This window comes from Saimiri boliviensis, chromosome Y, assembly GCF_048565385.1.
Source record: "Saimiri boliviensis isolate mSaiBol1 chromosome Y, mSaiBol1.pri, whole genome shotgun sequence".
NCBI lineage: Eukaryota > Metazoa > Chordata > Mammalia > Primates > Cebidae > Saimiri > Saimiri boliviensis.
In genome coordinates, this window is record NC_133471.1 from 17,371,720 (window position 1) to 17,392,108 (window position 20,389).

At 40.2% G+C, this 20,389-nt stretch overlaps 2 protein-coding genes across 2 annotated transcripts in view; one reads left to right on the forward strand and one right to left on the reverse strand.

Moving 5' to 3' along the window:
• Positions 1-20,389, reverse strand: part of LOC141582964 (uncharacterized) — an 815,156-nt gene that overhangs the window by 658,433 nt on the left and 136,334 nt on the right. The gene's annotated exons all lie outside the window — the stretch shown is intronic.
• LOC141583035 (RNA-binding motif protein, X chromosome-like) lies at positions 10,229-17,223 on the forward strand. The gene is made up of 6 exons (XM_074392455.1): positions 10,229-10,334; positions 10,697-10,800; positions 15,252-15,366; positions 16,190-16,343; positions 16,441-16,529; positions 16,934-17,223. The coding sequence occupies exons 1-6, from the start codon at positions 10,229-10,231 to the stop codon at positions 17,221-17,223; spliced, it is 858 nt and encodes a 285-aa protein (XP_074248556.1).

A 20,389-nucleotide genomic window follows, 5' to 3' on the forward strand; every position in this document is an offset into this window, starting at 1 on the left:
AACCTCAAATGTGGATGAAGAAAAGATGTAGACACTAAGGCTGATGAGGGAGTAAGCGGGGAACACTGGTGTGCCTGAATATTATAGCTGCTTCCTAGCCCCTAAGGCATGAGTGAAGCATCTGGGGGACTGCCAACTTTGGTGGCAGAGGCCTGGTGAAATGGCTTTTTTTGTCTGGGTTATATTTCTGGTTCTTTGTGACAGTCAAGAAAGAGTTCAGGACATAGACACACAGGAGGAGTGGGTTCAGGAGTAGACAGTTCAGTAAACAAAAAAAGAAGAGAGAAAATATTCCTCATGCTGGGAAGGCAGGTCATCCAAGAGAGGGTCTCCAGTTTGTGGCATAATGAGATCAATTTTACACAGAGGCTGCAGGAGGTGATGATTGATTGATACAGGGCTGAGGGGACTGGTTTGACAAGGTGTGCCATTTACATAGCCTGCAAAATGGCCACACCACCCTAGTTTTTTGTTGTGCAAATGCAGCCTTCAACTGGAAAGCAACATACCTATATACAGTTTTACGTGGTGGCAGCCACGATACCAGCACGTGTCATGACAACAAGGATAGAAAAGAAGACAACATATTGAATGTACCTGGCTTCTAAGATACAGCTGTTGGCATTTATACATAAAAGCTCCTAGTCTGCATATTGATACCTGAGGTTTCAGGCTGCTTTCTGTTAGTGAAGAAATGATTTGGGCTAATTTTTATTAAAGGAAATTTGTACAGAAAAGTTTTACCCTTACTAGCTGCCTAAAAATAATTTATTTATAACTCCTGAATTACTGGCATCCTACAACCCTATGGATACATTTGATGGCAGGGGGTATCTTCTCCACAGACAAAAAATGAAGCTGCAGCAGGAACAGAGCCAGGACCCTTAAGAATGTCTCTATGAGAATTTGGCCATAAGCAACCATCCGCCAGAGATGCCCATGTCCAGGTGAGGGTTTCTGGCCAGAGCTAATCACTGGGGAGATGGCAGGGCCTATTTCCCTGCAGGACTGAGACACCTCTGTCTTTTTGGCCTAGCAGCCTCTCCCAAGGCCCCCACCTGACTGCCCCACCAAGCAGGCACTCAGCACTGCCTCTGTCACTCAGCATAGATGGTTTCTTCTCCTGAGTGTGTTCCTACAGGTTGAACGCCCTGATGACCCTCCACTGCACTTGAAACTCAAACCCAAGTCTCTGTCTCTGTCTCTGTCTCTGTCTCTGTCTCTGTCTCTGTCTCTGTCTCCCTGTCCCTCTCTCTCTCTCTCTCTCTCTCTCTCTCTCTCTCTCTCTCTCTCTCTCTCTCTCTCCCTCTCCCTCTCTCAGCTTTCTCTTAAAGATGAGACCATGTGGTATTTGTCTTTCTGTGTCTGAAGTGATTCCTTCAACCTTATGTCCTGCAGGTTTATACCTGTTGCTGCAGAGAAGAATTCCACTATTTTTTATAGCTGAATACTATTCCATTATATATATGTACAACATTTTTCTTACGGCTTCATTCACTGATAGACACTGAAGTTTATTCCATATCTTGGCTACTTTGAATAATTCTGAAATAAACGTGAGTGTGAATATACCTCTTTAACATAGTGGATTAAATTTCTCTTGATATACACCCAAAAGTGGAATTTCTGAATAGTACATTAATTCTATTTTTAACTCTAGAAAAAGCTCCAAATTGTTTATGGAGTATAAGAGGTGTAGTGATGCATAATGAGCATACTAGTTTATATTGTCACCCACAGAGTGTGAAGGTTTTCTTTCCTCAAAGAAGGAATTTAGTTTCTTCCATTTGTTCTTTTCATTTTTAAAATGATGACCATTCTAACAGGGATGAGGTGATGTCTCGTTGTGGTTTTGATTTGCATGTCTTCTTTAGAAAAAGGCCAATTAAGAGACCTATTTTTTAATAGAGAATTATTTATTTTTCCTTTCAAACTTTTAAAATTTAACTTTATTGTAGGTTCAAGGGTACATATGCAGGTTTGTTATGTAAGTAAACTCATGTGAGGGAAGATTGTTGGACAGATTATTTTATCACCCAGGTATCGAGCCTAGTGCCCACTAGCTGTTTTTCTTGAGACTCTTCCTTCTTTCAGTCTCCCCCCTCCAATAGGAGCACTGTCTGTTGTTTTCCTTTATATGTCCATGTGTTCTCATTATTTAGCTCCCAATGATAAGGGAAAATATGAAGTATTTTGTCTTTCTGTGCCTGCGTCACTTTGTGAAAGATAGTGGCCTTCAGATTTATTAATGGTCCTGCAAAGAACATCATATTGTTTTCTTGATGACTGCATAGTATTCAATGTCATAAATGTACCATATGTTCTTTATCCAGATTGTCATTGTTGAGCATTTAGGTTGATTCCATATCTTTGCAATTCTGAACAGTTCTGTGTGAATATATGTTTGCTTGTCTTTATCCTAGAAAAATTTATATTTCCTTGAGTATATACTCACTAATGGAATTCTGGCTTTACCGGTAGTTCTAATTTTAGGTCTTTGAATAATCACCAAACTGCTTCCCACAATAGTTGAACTATTTGACATCCCCACCAAGCCACAACCTCACCAGTATCTGTTGTATTTTGACTTTATAATACTAGCTATTTTGGATTATTGGAGATGGTATCTCATTTTGGGTTTGATTTACATTTCTACAATGATGAGTAGTGTTGTAATTGTCGTTTTACACACACACACACACGCACACACACCTACCTTTTAGCTTACTCCCTCATCAGCCTTAGTGTCTACATCTTTTCTTCATCCACATTTGAGGTTTTCTCTACAAAGATCTGTTCTAATTATATTGGTGTGATCAAAGTGGAAATTTCGGTGAGAGCAACATTTCCCAGATTATCAGTTGTCCATCACAGCCATGTTTCCAGTTCCAGAGAGCTGTCAGGGCCCAGGCACTGGGAAGTGGTCAACTCCAACGTCTGTGGTGTGAAAAGTAAGAAAGCTTTTCTTCAAATTTTTAATTTTTTTTTAAAGTATAAATAACAAGTGCTGGAAATAATCATTTATTTTAAAAACAAACTTCCTTGTTTTTTGCTTATAAATCTTTGTTAATCTCTATGTAGCTTTTAAAAATAGTAAGAAAATAAGTACATTCTATGTCTTTGTACATTAACCAAGATACCTGTTCTCACCTGTAAGCTGCTTAGATATGTCCAAACATGCACGGGGGTTACCCAGCTTGCAGCCTACACCACTTCCTTATGTGGGAACATTATTATTTTTCTAGATTTTCATAAACAACTTTCTTTCTTCTTTTGTTCTCCATCACGTGTTTACTCATTCAGGAAAGTTTTAAGTTTTTAGCCAGTGGGGATCAGTGTAGATTTTGGGGTCCAGCTTCAGTCAATGGAGGTAGGAGACAGCAGTAAGGACTCAATATGTCAGAGATAAAGACCTGCTTTTCATTGTTTATTGCATGGCGTTCTGATGACAATCAGGATTTCAAGAAGTAACCTTTGTGAGGGAAGTAAAATTGCTTTGCTCAGAAAGATCTTGTCTGAGTGCTAGTTCTTTTTTTTGACACTGAGGAACAAGTATTCTTCTAATAGTAGAAATAATTTACTCACAAAAGTATAGATTTGAAAGAGAAAAGACTGTTAGAAATAATTCTTTGAAATAAATGAAAATTGAAAAAAATTTTCCAAATCTCTGAGATGGAACCAAATCATGGTTAAGTGGAAAGTGTATAATCCTAAAAAGCATTCATGAACAAGTTAGAAAAATCTCAGATACATAATCAAACTTTGCAACTAGAAGTGGGAGGAAGGGGGAACCAACTCTCAAACTAACAGAAGAAAATAACTAAAACTAAAGAATAACTTAATAAAATTGAGATGTAAAAATCTATAAATAAAATAAATAAAGAGAATGCTATCTAAATTAACAAAAAAGCTGGGGGCTGGGCATGGTGACTTACCTCTGTAATCCCAGTTTTCGTGAAGTAGATTTGTGTGGATCACTTGTGGTCAGGAGTTTGAGACCAGCCTAGTCTACATGGTAAATTCCTGTCTTTACTAAAAACGCAAAAATTACCTAGGCATACTAGTGCATGCCTGTGATCCCAGCTACTCACGAGGCTGAGGCATGAAAATTGCTTGAGGCTGGGTGCTGGTGTGACAGGGTTTTGGGGGTGCCAGTGAGGCACAGCTCCCCCAAGAGAATGTTATAGATTGTGGGTCTTTTGTTCTCTCAAGAATGAGAGAGGAAAGCACGGAGGGCACAGTTTAGTCCTATAGTAAATACTGGACTCAAAAAAGTTTTTGCAGAAAAGTAATTTACTTAGGTATGGAAAGAGGAAAAGGAGAAAAAAGAGAGACTGAAACAGCTAACTCTCACATTGAATGAGAGAAAGAAAAGCCGCTTTGCACTGAGCCGCTTCTCAGTGAGTGAGAAGCGTTCCCAGAAGGAGGAAAGCCAGTGAAGAAAAACTCTCCTCACACTGAGTGAAAGAGTCCAGAAAGGTGAAATCCAGAAGAAGAAAGCAGCTTGGAGAGAGACGTGGAGTTTAGGAGAGGAAGATATCCTTCCATGAGAAAGTGTGGAAGAGGACTCCAGAGGAGAAATCCAGGAGAGAGAAAGAAGGCTTCCATGAAGGGAGTGTTTGTGGAAGTGGACCCAAAACATGGCATCCAAAGGCATATGGAAGAAGGCAACTTTCCACCTGGGAGGAACTCACTCCTTCTCCAAGAATCCTGGCCAATGAAGGGAGTTCCTTAGAACTTCTGCTAGAGTGAACTGATTTTGACTCTTCCCACGTCTGAGAAAATTAAAATAGAGACCATTAAATCTCCCCAATGGAGATGGGAGGGAGGCATAGCACTGGGAAGCTCTTGCCCTTAAATATACTCCCTGTTGTGGACCCAGAAAGAGAACACCTTTCCTCAGTGGAGGTGTCAGTGATCCAAGGTCATGTCACTGTACTTTAGCCTGGGTGACACAGAAAAACTTTGTCTGAAAAAAAAAAAAAAAAAAAAAAAAAAGAAAAAAGGAAAAGAAGACCAAAAAAGCACAATCAAAACAACATAGGCAGGATTATGACTGATCCCACAGAAATACAAAAAATCTCCAGAGAGCACTATAAAAAACTCCATGATCATTGTACTACACATGTTACAAAATATAGAGGAAACAGATAAATTCCCAGAAGCACATCATCTCCCAAGACTAAATCAGAATGAAACTGAAAATCTGCCTAGGTCATAGGCCAGTATCTATGTCTGAAACTGTTTAGGTAAAAACAAACTTACCAATGATTAGAAAGAAAATCTGGAACACATGGATTCATAGCCTAATTTTGCCAGATGTACAACAAACTCATTTCAATGCTATTATAATTATTCAATAAATTGAAGGAAGTGGGCTTTTTCATCTCTTACTCTATGAAGCCATGATCAGACTGATATCAAAATCTGGCAGAGACACAACAAAAAAGAAAGAAAGAAAGAAAGAAAGAAAAAGAAAGAAAGAAGAAAGAAAGAAAGAAAGAAAGAAAGAAAGAAAGAAAGAAAGAAAGAAAGAGAAGAAGGGGAAGGGGAAGGGGAATAAGAAGCAGAAGCTTCTGGCCAAGTATGTCTCATAGGCACAGATGCATAATTCCTCAACAAAATGTCATCAAACTAGAATCCACATTGGATCAAGAAGCTAGTACCCCACAATCACACTAGGCTTTATTCCTGAAATGAAAAGTTGGGGTTGGGTCTACATATGCAAATCAATAAATGTGATCGCTGCATAAACAGAAGCAAAAGCAAAAATCTAAAACAGTAAAATCTATTGAAAAAATCAAACATTTCTTCAGGATAAACTCAACAAAATAAACATCAAAAGATTAAGTCTTTTAGGACAAACACACAGCAAACAGAATATTGAATGGGTAGAAGATCCAATAATTCAATGCTATTGCTATCAAACTGCCAGTCATTCTTCACAAAATTAGCAAGAATCTTATTCTAAATTTCATGTGGAACTACAACAGCAGCAGCAACAAAAAGTCCAATTAATCAAAGCTATCATAAGCTGGCATTGGCTCCCCTCCCTTTACCCATCCCTGCCTTCTGCCTTAACTCTAGCACCTCTGGCCTGGCTCCACGAAAGTCTGCCTTGGGAAACCTGAGCTCATCCTGTGATGCCAGCCATCCCAAATGGGCAGTTGCAAGGATACGGCTCTGGTCCACAATGCCCGGAGCCCATATCCAAGTCCAGTGGCTTCAGCGAGTCTGTATCTGGCCCAGGAGTGCTGGGGTCAGGGACAGACACAATGTGCCCCCTGGTCCACCTCCTGCTACCGCATGTCGGCCTTTTCCTTCGCCACCACCGCCATTACATCGTCCACCAGAAGCACCACCTTCCTCCACAAGGCCGGCTCCCCAAACCCCCGGCTGTGTGCACTAGTCACCCTTTCCTGCCTCCAGGTTGAACACAATGCCCTCCTCCGGCCTCCCACAGACACCTGCTTCTGCTGCTCAACACACGCCAGGGAACCCCTACACAGTGTGGACCAGTCCTTGAAAAACCCGTGGGCCTCACCCTGCTGAGCATCCATTGCTAAAGCTACGTGGACCCAGGGCTCCTGGGATGCGCCACCGGGCTGCCGTCCCACGCATGCACCTTGGGGCCCTGGGCCCCAGCGGGATCAGCTATGCCCAGCAGCCCGGAAGACACAGGGCAGGCCCTGGACCTGCAAGCCCTGACGGCAGCGGTGCATGCCGCTGTTGCCGCTGGCGGGAACCTCTGGGTCGGCAATGAGGTGTCTTGTGTGCGCACAGAACATCGTGTACACAGTCCATCCACGGGTGACCCTGGCAGCTGGCCTCCGGTGTGCCTAGGACCCAGCACCAGAGGAATGCTCCCGGGAGTGCAGCATCCTTAGGGAGGAAGCATGGCACTCGGGGTCTGTATTCGCCTAGACCTGCCAAGAGTGCAGACAAAGTCCACCCCAGCAAGGTTCCAGGCGGTTTTCCTCCCATGCTCCTGCCCCGCCCCACTTCCCCCAAGCCTCCTCCGCTGCCACCCTTGCCCCAGCAGCCAGCGCTGGTCCCTCTCCCTCTCCTCTGGATCTGCAACATTCAGGACCATCTGCCTGGCCTGCCTAAGGAAGTGAGACGTTTCATGTGTTCGCTGTGGGTCAACCGCCTGCCACATTCATGATGGCAGTTAGGCCGTCGGACTTCCACGCCCAAAATTCCACAGGGCCGGCTGCCCGCCTGGCCTGCGTGTAAACCCGGAGCCACTGGGTGGAAACTCCGCCAGCTAGTCACCCACCGCTCGCCCGAGGAGGGTGGAGCTGCAAGACACCCGGATGCGGCCACGCCCCCCCCACCCGGAAGACCGCCACTCACCGTCGCACTGATTGGCTGCAGACAGAGGCTGTTTCGGCTACTTCCGTAGGGCGCCGGGAGAATCTTTCTTTCCCGCCCAGTCCGTTTCTGGGCGTCTCAGTCGGCGCCCGGGGCTAGAGGCTTCCAGTGCCAGATGCAAGCAGCCTGAGGGCCCGGTGACCCAGAGGATGTTTGTCCTGCTGAGAAGCAGCTGTAATTTCTGTTTCTCTGCTCAGGTTGGTCTCGCCAGGCGTTCGGACGTTGTCAATGAAAGTGGCTGGGGTTTTCAGTGTGCGGGCGTTGAAATATGGGAGGAGACGGTAGAGCGGGCTCGTCCTTAGCGCCCGTGAGAAACTCGGCTTTGTTAAACTCACGGATGTTTCTTGAGGATTCTTCCTTTTACTGTTGGACGTGTCCGATGTGGGGGCAGCTTGTGGGAGAGGGACCTCGGGCGCCATTGTTTTCCTGTGCACGTTTTATTGAAACGGTTTTTCTCTGTCAGTGTGGTCATAACTCAAATACGCAGGCAGTGTACTTACGCAGTGTGATTAGGGAAACAACAAAAGCTTGTACTTTTAGTTAGCACGTTTCAAATGTCAGATTTTCTTGACAGGACGTAGCATGCTAATGTTGGCATAAATTGCGTGACTTTCGCGTTTGTAGAAGTCTGGAAGCATGAATAATCAGTTTAAATTTGCCTCTTTTAAACCTGTAATTGTCTCCCTCCTTCCATGACAGGATTTGAAAGACGTTTCCTGTATCTCTGGTACCGGCGATAATTTAAATGGAAGAAATGTTTGCAAAGGAGATCAATGGCGGTAGATAGGCGAAAACGGAAGCAATAGATGTGCTTAAGGTTTTGTATTGACCTGGCAAACTGACGTACTCCTGTAATCCCAACATTTTCGGAAGTGAAGGTGTGAGAATGACTTGAGGTCACGAGTTGGAGGCTAGCCTGAGTAACATAATGGGGGTCGTTTAATCTGTTGCCATTCTGGCACCAGGGACCGGGTTAAAAGGAAGGCAGCTTTTCCACAGACTAGGGGTTGGTAGGGGAGAAGAAGGCGGCGAGTGAGAGGCGGCAGCTGAGCATGGGGCACGGGGTAGGGTGGGGCTTCTGCTCGGAACAGCGTGATGGAGCAGTTTTGGCTGCAACGGGTCTGGGTGGAGCGCAGGGTGGGGTAGTGGGGTGGCAGGGAGGACGGTGTCATGCAGCTGTGGCACCTCACGTCATTCTCAGACGTTACATTCTCATAAGGAGATTGCCACTGAGATTTTCACATGCGTAGGCCAGAGTACTGCTCCTAGCCTCTACCCATCCCAGCAGAGGTGGGGCTCAGAGACTTAGAGTGCCTCACCCCTCGTTTTGTGGCCTGGTCCTTGAAAGGCCAAAGATGTTTATGGCCGAAAGCCAGAGTTTGTGGATACCCGACCTAGTTAGTGTATATTTCAAATCATTAAAAGTTTGTACAATATTTAAAAGGTTCTCCCCCAAGACAGTATGCAGTTTAAGGGCTCAGTTTAATCATTTATCTAAATATCAGGTTTTGCGTGGCAGTTCACCCTTGAAAAGTGATGGCACTTTGGTAGCCCCATGCTGGCATATCACTTCATCCAAGAAGTTTCAAAGTTGGTCAGCATGGTACAACCGTGGTCTGTTGAAAGACACACACACACACACACACACACACACCCCTGCACATGCACACACCCCTGCATACACACACACGCATGCGCACACACACAGACACACCTACCCAGCTCTGGTAGCAACACACACCTCTGCACACACACGCAGCCCTGCTCACACTTCTGCACACACACAAACACACGCACACAGACACACAGCAGCTCTGGTAGCAGGCCACTGTAGTCCCATCTGCTTGGGCAGCTGAGACATGACGGGATCACTTGAGGCTGGATGGAGGAGGCTGCAGGGAGCAGTGCAAATTGGCAGTGGAAAACTTACTCTTAAGAAAAATTGTACTTCATAAATAAATGGTTTACAAATAAAGCTATTTAAATTGGGGAATCCTGTGTATTTCCACTTTGTAAAATTAGAATTGCTTCTCTTATCTAGTTTTCCTTAAGAGTTTTTCTCAGGTATGCAGTGAAATGCACCGTTAATCCATGATGCCATTCCCACTTTTGCTCTTTTTATGTTACAGGTTTTTTCATATAGGAAGTAAGGTACATTAGAAGAGGTGAGTCTCTTTAAGGGAATTTCACATCAGTTTTCTACACAGGATGTAATACAATTTAATCTTTTTACCTTTTTATTGTTATCTAAATGTAGATTTATTTCTTACCATTTACAGCAAAATTATGGAAGCAGATCGCCCTGGCAGGCTTTTCATTGGTGGGCTCACTAGAGAAGCCAATGAAAAGATGCTAAAAGCAGTATTTGGGAGACATGGTCCCCTATCAGAAGGTAACCCTTAAAACCATCATATACGAATTTTTCTCCAAAGTAAACATAAACTGAATATATGTAATTGATTATATAATTTTTTGTTTATTTTTAAAAACCTTTTCTGAAGTTTCTATTTGGTATTCTGAATATTGTCATGGCAGCAGGCAAAGATCACCTGCATAATACTGCCAGTGAGACAGTGTTGTAACCGAGTGAGTTAGAAGGAGAGGGCCACTCTCTAAGTTCCAAATTAAGAGTCCTTTATTTGCCAGTGACTGAGAGTCATGCCATCCTTGGAATCTCTAAGCCCTGACAAAGGGGCTTAATTTCCCTTTGTACCTTGATTTAGGTAGGGGAGGGGGATCCTAGCTGAAGTGGAATTTTACATAAGCAGAACAAGCAAGTTAGATAAGGAAGCTGGTAACCAGGGGGCAGGAGGTTCCCAGGATGGTTGGTTGCTAAGGATACTTGCATACAAACATGGAGGGAGGTAGCAGGGGCAACTTTCCATACACTGGGTCACGGAGGAGGGTACTGACAGTAGCAGGTAGACTTGCCAAGCAGGACGTGGTTACAGTGGTTACAGGTACTGGGAACAGTGTGAACCACTCTTAAGCATTCAAAGCTTTGAATGCAGCGTGACCCAGGAATGCACCTGGAGGGGGCTGAGGCAGGGAGGGAGAAGCTAAATGAAGCATGTCAGGCTCACAGCTAAGATGGAGTCAGTTAGGTCAACACAAGCTAGCTTATTATGATACAAGCAAAAGTAAATTTGTTTGGTGGTGGGGAATGAAATGGAATGAAATAAGCTGTCTGTAGGGGTGACGTAGTGTTAAGAATCATAGTAAGGATGTGAAGTGCAATTTGCTTGTTTATTGATGTAACATTCGGATAGCTAGTACTATTGAAAGTCTGTTGTATAAATGAAAAGGTTTTCATATATTTTAGTTCTTTTGTTGAAATATCGAAGCGGGAAGTGCAGAGGCTTTGCGTTTGTTGCTTTTGAGAACCTTGCAGATGCTGAGCATGCTACCAGAGATTTGAATGGAAAGGTAAGTTTGCCTTACTAGTGCTATTCTAACTCTGTTCTTCAATTAACAGCATCTCTAGGTCTTTTTAGTACTAGAACACTTTGAAAATAGTATAATGACATATGAATGGACATGGTTTAGCGATCCTCTTACTTGGACATATAAACGCAAGTGTAGTTGGAAGGACATTGGAATGAACATTATGTAAATTAACCTTATGGTAATCCAATTTCTGTGTTTTTATTTCAATATTAGTGTTAATATGTATTCAAAGCTTTTGAACAGCTTTGAAACTTAGAAGGAACTCTCATGGAAATGAGAAAAATAAGTCATGGTTATCAAATGGCTATTAATGGAGTTACATCCAATTCATAGTAAAACGTCTATAGCACAGAGAAACTGTGGATAGACATCTAGACAGACTCACAGGAAGGAACAATCCTCTCCCATTTTCTGAAAATACATTCTTGAGAAAGTTCGTTTAAACACTTTTCCATTTAAGGAAGTGTTAAGTACTTGGAAATAGAAAGTAATACAAGAACATGGAAGTTGGATAACAGAACAAGTAACTGTTCAGGTTTGCCTCATCCTTGCACCCGTCTCCTAAGAAGATTATTTTTTCTCCTATAACCAGTGTGACATGCATACCTAGTTACTAGGTAACATGCATACTTCCTTATTAATTTTTCCAGTGTGTTCTAGGACTTGCTTTGATCCAAACAATAGTATCTTGTCCTATGGAGTGTTAAATTCTAGAGACTGTGTATTTGTTACAGCTTTAACCTTTTATGCAATTCTCTTTCCTACTGAATTCCATTATGTTGCCGTCAAGATCATTCCATTGGAGATGCCCTGGAGCTTTTTTCTTGATAACATTATCCCAATCTGTTTTTTGTTCCTGCTATACTTGATGCCATCCTCAATGTGTTTTTCTGAACCACTTGAGTATTGTTCTGCCATGTAAACGTTGCACAAATCGCAATTTATCCTTTAAGAACAACTTAGATTTTCTATTTTTTTTTTTTTTTTTTACTCAGTGTCTATTATAGGAATTTTGTGCTCACCTTACCATGTATCAATCAGTTGATCATTAAATTGTCTCTAGTGCATTTTTAATTTTTCGAGTTGATTTTATTTGTCTTCTTTCTATCTCATTTCCTGGTACACAGCAAACAGTGCGTTTTTATGCACCCTTATCCTGTCAAATTATAAGGTGTGGTACAAGCTGATAGTTGATTGGTTCATGGTTTCATGCTAGGTATGGAGACACTTTTGACTTATGTATATAATGTTTGGCCATTTTCCCCCAGTTGTTGTGCTGAAGAAGGGTTAATTTGTGCAGATGTCTTTTCCAAATTGCCTTGTCTCACATACTTTATTATGGAAAAATTAAAATAAATGTTATATGCAGATAAGTGTTAAGAAGGGAAATAAAGAAGGTACTTAGCGTTTTCAGGGGGAGCTTACAGTTTAAGAAATTGTGGCTGACTTTGGAACACTAGGAAGGAAGCAACCATGCGCAAAACTGGGGAAACTATTCTGGGCCAAGAAATAACACAAGACATCTCAAGATAGGAAGAACTGCTTACTTGTCTGCAACAGGTCTTGGACGGGATTTAAGATCCTTTCCCAAATAACAAAAGCCATGTAATGTTTAAACAGAGTTTTTAGCAGAGCTGTTTTCAAACATTACTTTGGCCTACAGAAAAGATTAAACTGAAGAAAGTTATTGTGAATTTAATTAGGAGATTAAACCATTTCTGAGAAATAACATGAAGTACTACATTAAGAGTCTTTTTTTAGGGATGCCTCTAGGCAAGATAAGAAATGAGTAAGACAGAAAATATGAAAGAGACCAAACGGGGATCACATTTATTGAAAGAGAACTAGAGTAGATACAGAACTGTAAATCATATTTGGACATTTTATGTGATACACAGCAGCAGGTTCAAGAATCAATTCCTAATGAACAATGTGACTAATCACTTTGAATAAATAACCTTATGATTTCAGATGACACAGTCTTTCGTATCGCTTCAAGACACTGGAACTTTTAAATATGTGATGTGAATGCAAAGATGAAGCAGATTATATATTGTAAAAAAGAGATGGGCCACATTTTCCCATACAATGTGTGATGGCTTAACTTTTTTAGGTGTTATTTTTAATACTGGAGGCCTTTTCAAGAAATTGAATAACGGAATCGGTGTTCATTTCTTAACAGAATGCATGGTCTCAGAGATTGCTGCAGGTTTTGCAATGTTCTCAGCGTGGGCATTTCAACAAAAAGAAAGTTTGTTAAGGAGAAAACATCTAGAACGTAAATACAGTTGATGTAAAAATGTCTGTAAAATAGCATTAGTTGAAGTGTGGCAGCGTTGCTGATGGTATGCTTAATACTTTTAGTTTTTGGATGGAAAAGCAATAAAAGTAGAACAAGCCAAGAAACCGTTTTTTCAAAGTGCTGGCAGGCAGAGAACACTGCGTTTTTCAGGAAAGAGAAGACCCACAAGAAAACAGAGATCTGCAAGAGGAAGGAGTGGACAGACAAGAGGTTGGCATCTCTCACATAGAGCACGCTTGGGTAAAGTTTTAAAATGTAAAGTTGGAAGCATAGGACTGAAAGAAAGCTTGAAATTATAGAAATTTCTCAAATTTTTTCATATTTTTATGAACAGAAAATAACTAACTGTGAATAAGCAACATGATTTGTAAGTACTAAAACTGTATAATGATCAAGGTCTGAAACTCATTTTAAAATCTTAATTGCTTTGCATTGAAATAAGAAAAATTTCAAAGTGAATTGAGTTTATGAATCTTGATTACATGTTCTTCACAGATTTTCTGCTGAACATGTTTCCATTTATTATTCTTTAGAGTTTCTTACTTTGAATCTCAGAATTTCATATAAGTTGTATTATCAAAATACCATGAAGCCTTGAAATCCTTCCAGTGTGATATCAGTAACTTGAGTATTTGAGGACTGATTTTAACGATATTTGTTTGTTTCTCTCTCTCTCTCTCTCTCTCTCTCTCTCTCTCTGTGTGTGTGTGTCTCTCTCTCTCTCTCTCTGTGTGTGTGTGTGTGTGTGTGTGTGTGTGTGTGTGTAAACATGTATACAAACGAAAACCAGTTCACTTTTGATACGGAGAATTTGTAAATAGGTCTGCCATAAAGTATTCTTCATTCATGGAGTATAGCACTTCCGTTTCTTAAAAGATTCTGTGACTCAGAAATGTCGAAACTTTGGCTTCACAAATTCATATGTATCTTTCTTTGCTGGAGGAATAGCTTCTGAAAATGGTATTTAAGATTGATTTACTCAGTAGGACAGAGGGATTAATTTCTACTTAAAATAATGACCAAGTATTAAGAAAATTCCTATTGGTTAACTTGTATTATCTATTACGCAACCATCAAAAATCTAACATTTAGTTTGGAATTTTAATCGCTAGCTATGTACTTTATGGGAACTATATTTTCTAAATTTGAAATTGCAGTGATTGGCTCATTTTAAGAGGCAGAACTTCTTGTCTTTTTTGATTGCAATTAATCTTGAAGATGAAGATTAATAATACTCTGCCATGTATGAAAATGCATATATTCTTACATTTGACTCCACCAAGATCTCACATTTTTGTAGATATGTAAAAAATTTTATCATTTAATACATGATTCTTTCAATTTTACATTTTGTAACAGAGTACCAGTGAAGTTAGGTATCTACTGATTTCAAAATGCACAAGTCAGCAGATTTTCATTAAAAGTTTAGCCAGTAAACACATCATGTGGAAGACTGATGTCTAATAAGCTGCACATGATGAGTATATTAATAGAGACTGTTTTCTATTTTGAAAGGGGCATAATGATGTAACTAGCACTTTAATAGTACTACTTATTGCTAGGAGAAGAATTCTTTGCCATCATTAGAAAACCTGCACTGGAACATTTTAATTTTTCGACGTTTAAGATAGGGCCAACTGCTTCAAGACCAAGGAGAACATTTCGTTGTAAATATAGCATGCAGCCGTTCGAGGGTTGCAGTATTTGTGTGAGTGAGATGCACTGAACAACATGGGTAAATTGACTTTCTTGAGCTGAGAAAGCACCAACGGGTAACCTTTACAATCAGTGAAGACTTTGACGGTTTTACGTGTTTTGCCTGTGTCATTAATAGTTGTAGGCAATTCATATGAGAAAGAAAATAACGACTAATAGTTATTAGCCATTAACCGTGAACTTTTACCTAAGTGTTAGTGTATGTCTTAAGTTTGTAAGAACTGGCCTTGTAAGAATCAAGAGATAATTCAGAACCAAAGAAGTATTCTAAGTGTCTTGAATTTCTGGTGACTTAGGGAAAGAAGAATTGAGTCACTGAAGAAATATCTTGCAACAGGTATCTTAGAGAACAAATAATAGTGTTTCAGATTTCCTGCTGTTTACATAATGTTTCATCATGTTAAATTTACAGGTCCCACATCAAGTGAAAGAGATAATTGTGGCGGTTCTTCACGCGGAAAGTCAGTCTTTTCCTGCAGGTGTGACCATATGTCACGAAAAGATAATCCTTATGCAAGTAAGAATAGGTAAAGGAAAAATGAAAAACTAGTTTATTGTTGTTTTAGTGATGAAATTCATGTAAGAAAATGGAAAATTTTTAGGACAGCAATTAATTGGCATTTATTACATGCTGTTGTGCAATCTCCGTCTAGTTCCAAAACCTTTTCATGGCTCCAAACTACAAGTCTCTTAACCAGTTAAGCAGTCCCTTTCATTTTGTCTTTTCTCTCAGCTGCTAATAACCACCACTCTGTTTTGTTTGTGAACTGACCTGTTCTGTATACCTCACGTTAATGGGCTTGATCAATGTCTACTCCACTTTTATATCTGTTTTCTTTCTGCCTGATGTCCTGAAGTTTCATTCACATCATAGCACTTCACTTTTTACATAAGCTGTTAACCCATTCTTTTGTTTGAGTGTTTCCTCTACACTGTTTTGATGCACACATGTTTATTTGAGTACAGTTACTGAATTCTTGGTATGTATGAGTGATAACTTTTGGTGTTTATTATTATGTTTTTTCCATTTTTGAGGCCCCACCACATTTCTTCTTAGTAGCTGCATCATTTTCTAATCCAATGAGTATTGATTCAGGGTTCCAGTTTATCTCCATCCACTCACACTCTTGATATTTCTAAGATTTTAAAATGTATAGCCATTTAAGTATGGCTGAAATATTTTATTTCACTTGGGGTTTGAAATGTATTTTCTGAATAACTAATTGTGAGTACCAGATCCACTTGTCTTTTGGGTATTTTCATATTGTGTTTGGAGAAGTGCCTAGGCCTTTATATATATCTGGCCTTTATTTCATTTAAGCTGTAAATAAGTTAGGTTTTTGATACTAGACATTGACAACTTAAAATTTCTTTCTTCAACTTATGCAATCAGAAGTAATCGAAGTTTCCGAGACAACGTGGAACATGCTTCGATGCGTACACACTATGCATACCCTGATGATGATCGTTCCAGACAGGATACACATTTCACTAGAGGTTATAGGTATTACAACATTTTTTGGTTTTGTCCAATAGATTTCTTAAATAGTTCATTCTGACATTGTCAAATCTTTTTTGTTTTTTCTTTTTTTTTAATTTAGTGATCATGATGGCTACAGAAGGCACCGTGGTAGAGATCGTTCTGAACAACGTAGTAGAAGTTCTAACAGAGAATCATATCAGACTTACAGTAAGGCTCCAAGTTTGATTTTTAAAGTACAGAATTATGTTGAGTAGACCAGATTTTTCAAAAGGGAAAGTATAAAGGAAAAATGTAACATGTTTAAATACTGAGAGTTTTGAACTGTGGAAAGCTTAGGGAAGTGTACGAAGCTTAGAGCCTCCGTAAATTGTCAGAAAGTGTGACTGGCATTTAATTCAGAATATAATTCCTTAAGCTTGAAAATACTATTCTTACACATCTTTTAAATAAAACCTTTTGAGCAATGCAGAAATAAATACTATCCTGTGAATAAAGACAGATGAGTGCAAGTATTTCCAAATAGTACTTTATCTGATTCATGCTTTAGTGATGCCAGTAAAAATGTTTAACTGTATTTCAACATAAGTTCTATGATTTTATTAACCCTGCAGGGACCTCTCGTGGTGCAGTACCTGCACAAAGGCCTAGGAAGACTTACGGTGGAAGCAGTTGCCCTGATTACAACAATACACGAGATGGATATGGCAGAAGTCGGGACAAGTACTCAAGGGGCCATGGTGATTTCTCTTCCAGTGATCATGAGCATTGTGGCAGAAAAGAACCAATGTGTCCACCCTCTGTGGAGACAGTGGACCGTGCTTCTCCTGAAGCACATCGTAGCTCAAGACACGGGACATCTACGGGGAATGACGGGGGAAGACGATCTGAAAAAGGAGACTGAAGGTGACACTAAAAATCATGATTATTTCATGTCAAAACTTGCTGTTGAATGGAAAATTAATATGTTGTTTCTGCATTATTACCTGAGTACCACTATACGAAATAGGCTGTTTTTCGGGGGAGAGGGAGATACTCATTTCCTCCATGAATATTTTTGAGGTATTAAGATAAAAACTCATTTTTTGAAAGTAATTTTACAACTGGTAGTGCTAATCGAACTGAAAACTATTCTGCTTTCATGTAATGTCCGTTTAAAAATTTTCAGAATAAAATGTTACATGTAATATCAAATGCCTGATTTCATTGCTACACAGGCTTAAAAGCAAATTATATAGGAATGTAAACTGTAGTGTTGACAATTTCATTCATTTTTTTGCCCGTAAGTTGATAGAAAAATAGACATCTTTTAAGTTCCCATTGGAATCTGTACACATTTCCTATCTGAGCTGTGTTTCTTTAGTTTATACCTATATTCCCACCACTTTGGGAGGCCTAAAAAGATGCGTGTACCTAGCAGGTCAGGAGACTGAATCCATCCTGGCTTGCAGGGTGAAAGCCAGTCTCTAATAAAAATACAGAAAATCAGCCAGGTATGGTGGCACATGGCTGTAGTCACAGCTACTCTGGAGGCTGTGTCAGGAGAAGTGCTTGAACCCAGGAGGCGGACATTGCAGTGAGCTAGGATTGCACAACTGCACTCCAGCCTGGGTGGCAGAGTGAGAATGTGTCTCAAAAAAAAAAAAAAAAAAAAAAAAGGAGCAGTTTGGCCAGGGAAGGTGGCTCACTCCTGTAATCCCAACATTGGAGAGATCACAAGGTCAATTTTCAGGTCTTCAGAAAGACTACTGAACTAAACTCAAACTAAAAGGTTTGTCCTTAAAGGTATATTAAAGCACAAAGGAAATCATTAGGTTTACTTGTTGCTAAAGTTTAAGGTACCCAGAACGTTCTCCTTGTAGCATTCTGTGACTAAAGGGGACAAAGGTTATGAAAAAATATTTTCCACCTTAATCAAAAGTGAACCAACTAAGTTTTCTAACTGCACAGCTTAATGACATTAATTGTTCCTAATTAGTGGAAAATGAATTTCTTTCAGGAACTTACATTAATTATTTCTTGAAATGTTTGACAATGGTTTTAAGTAAGTGTTTAGCAATATGTTCTCACAAATAGGTATGATCTGGAAGGGCTGGGGTTTTGTGAAGTTATTTTTATTTTATGTATTTATGTATTTATTTATTTTGTGATGGAGACTAGCCTTGTCATCTAAGCTAGGTTGCGGTGGCTTGAACTTAATTCACTGCAACCTCCACCTACTGGGTTGAAGCTATTTTTCTTCCTCAGCATCCTAAGTAACTGGGATTTCAGGTGTCTCCCAGCACAGCTGGCTAATATTTTGTAATTTTTATACAAACAGCATTTGACGCTCATGGCCAAGGTGGTCTTCAAATCAGGATCCACCCTTTTCTGCCTCTCCAAGTGCTATTAATACAGGCATAAGCCACCATGCACAGCATATCAGATTTCCACTATGCTCAGCCTATCAGATTTAATTTAGTATGGATAGGAATGCTTTAAAAGTCATCCCTTCGGGACAGTGAGGTGTATAATACATCAGCATAAAGATTCAGAGTGCAGATTGCTTAAACATCTGAGATATTATCGAGTAATCAAAATAAAATGGGTGGTGGAGAAATGTGATGATGCTATCAGATAAAAATGTTCGGACCCAAGTAAGTAAACCAATTAATTTACTTGATCATACTACCTAAAGAAATGGAATATATAAAGATTAAACATCTAATTAATGGATTAATATATAAAGATATAAATAACTATTAAAATATGTAAGAATGCTTACCTGAGTGTTCTATAGTTTTCCATTGAAACAAAACTTTTATAATCCATAGTGTTTAGAAGTAACAAGCTAATCTACAGAAGGAAGTATTTTCATGAGAAAATTTTGACAAGATTTATTTCTTTAGGGTAAAAAAGGCCAAATAATTTTAGAAAAGGTACCATTTTTGAGTTTTGGGTGGGTTATTCATGTTGTGATGTTACATGTTGATTCACATATGAAGTAGAATTTTGAATATTAAATAAAAAGATAAAACTCCCTAGTCGTGTGTCTTCACAGTGGCAATTCAAGATCTAGTGTCTTTTCAGGTGTGATAACTCAGGTCTTTAATCCCAGCATTTTGCGAGGCTGAGACAGGCATTGCGCTTCACCTGAGGCATTTGAGACAAAGGCTGGGCAACATGGAGAAATAGAGTCTCTATGGAATAGCCAAAACCGGCTGCATTTAACTGTGCATCAGTGTACTTTTTGCTTTTTGGGATGCTAAGGCAGGAGGATAGCTTAAAGATGTGAGGGCCAGTCTGCAGTGAGCTTGCAAGCTGGCTCCACTGCATTTTATTTTTGGAGACAGAGTGAGTCACGGTTTTAAGAAAAATTGTCTATGATATTCTGACCCTGAGAGTAGTTTTCCTAAATTACCTCCGTGTGGAATTCATTCATAAGAATTTAATACAATGGGAAAAAGAAAATAAGCTGTGAGATACAATCTCAGCTCACTGCAACCTCTGCCTCTCAGGTTTAATTGATTCTCCTGCCTCAGCCAGTGAAATGTGGTGAGGTGCAGCTGCTCGGGCCTGTAGTCCCAGCACGTTGGGAGGCTGAGTCAGGTGGTTTACTTGAGGTCAGGAGTTTGAGGCCAGTGGGGCCCCCATGGTAAAACCCTGTCTCTACTAAAAATACACCCATTAGAGGCAGGGTGCGTCTGCTGATGCCTGTGGTCCCAGCACTTTGGGAGTCTGAGGGAGACAGATCATGAGGTCAGTTGTTGTACACCAGCCTGGCCACCATTGTGAAACCCTGTTTTTACTAAAAATACAAACAATTAGCTGGGCATGATGGACTGAGCCTGTAGTTCCAGCTACTCAGGAGGCCATGGCAGGAGAATCGCTTGAACGTGGGATGTGGAGAGGTTGCGGTGAGCCGAGACTGGGCCAGTGCACTCCAGCCTGGTTGACAGAGCCAGACTCTTTGTCTCAAACAAACAAATGAAAAAAGTTAATTGCCTGAATTCATTCTCAGGGTCATGGTACCTGATCTTAAGTTCTCCTGAATCCTGAGGAGATGGAAATAGCATAGCAGAAGGTGCTTG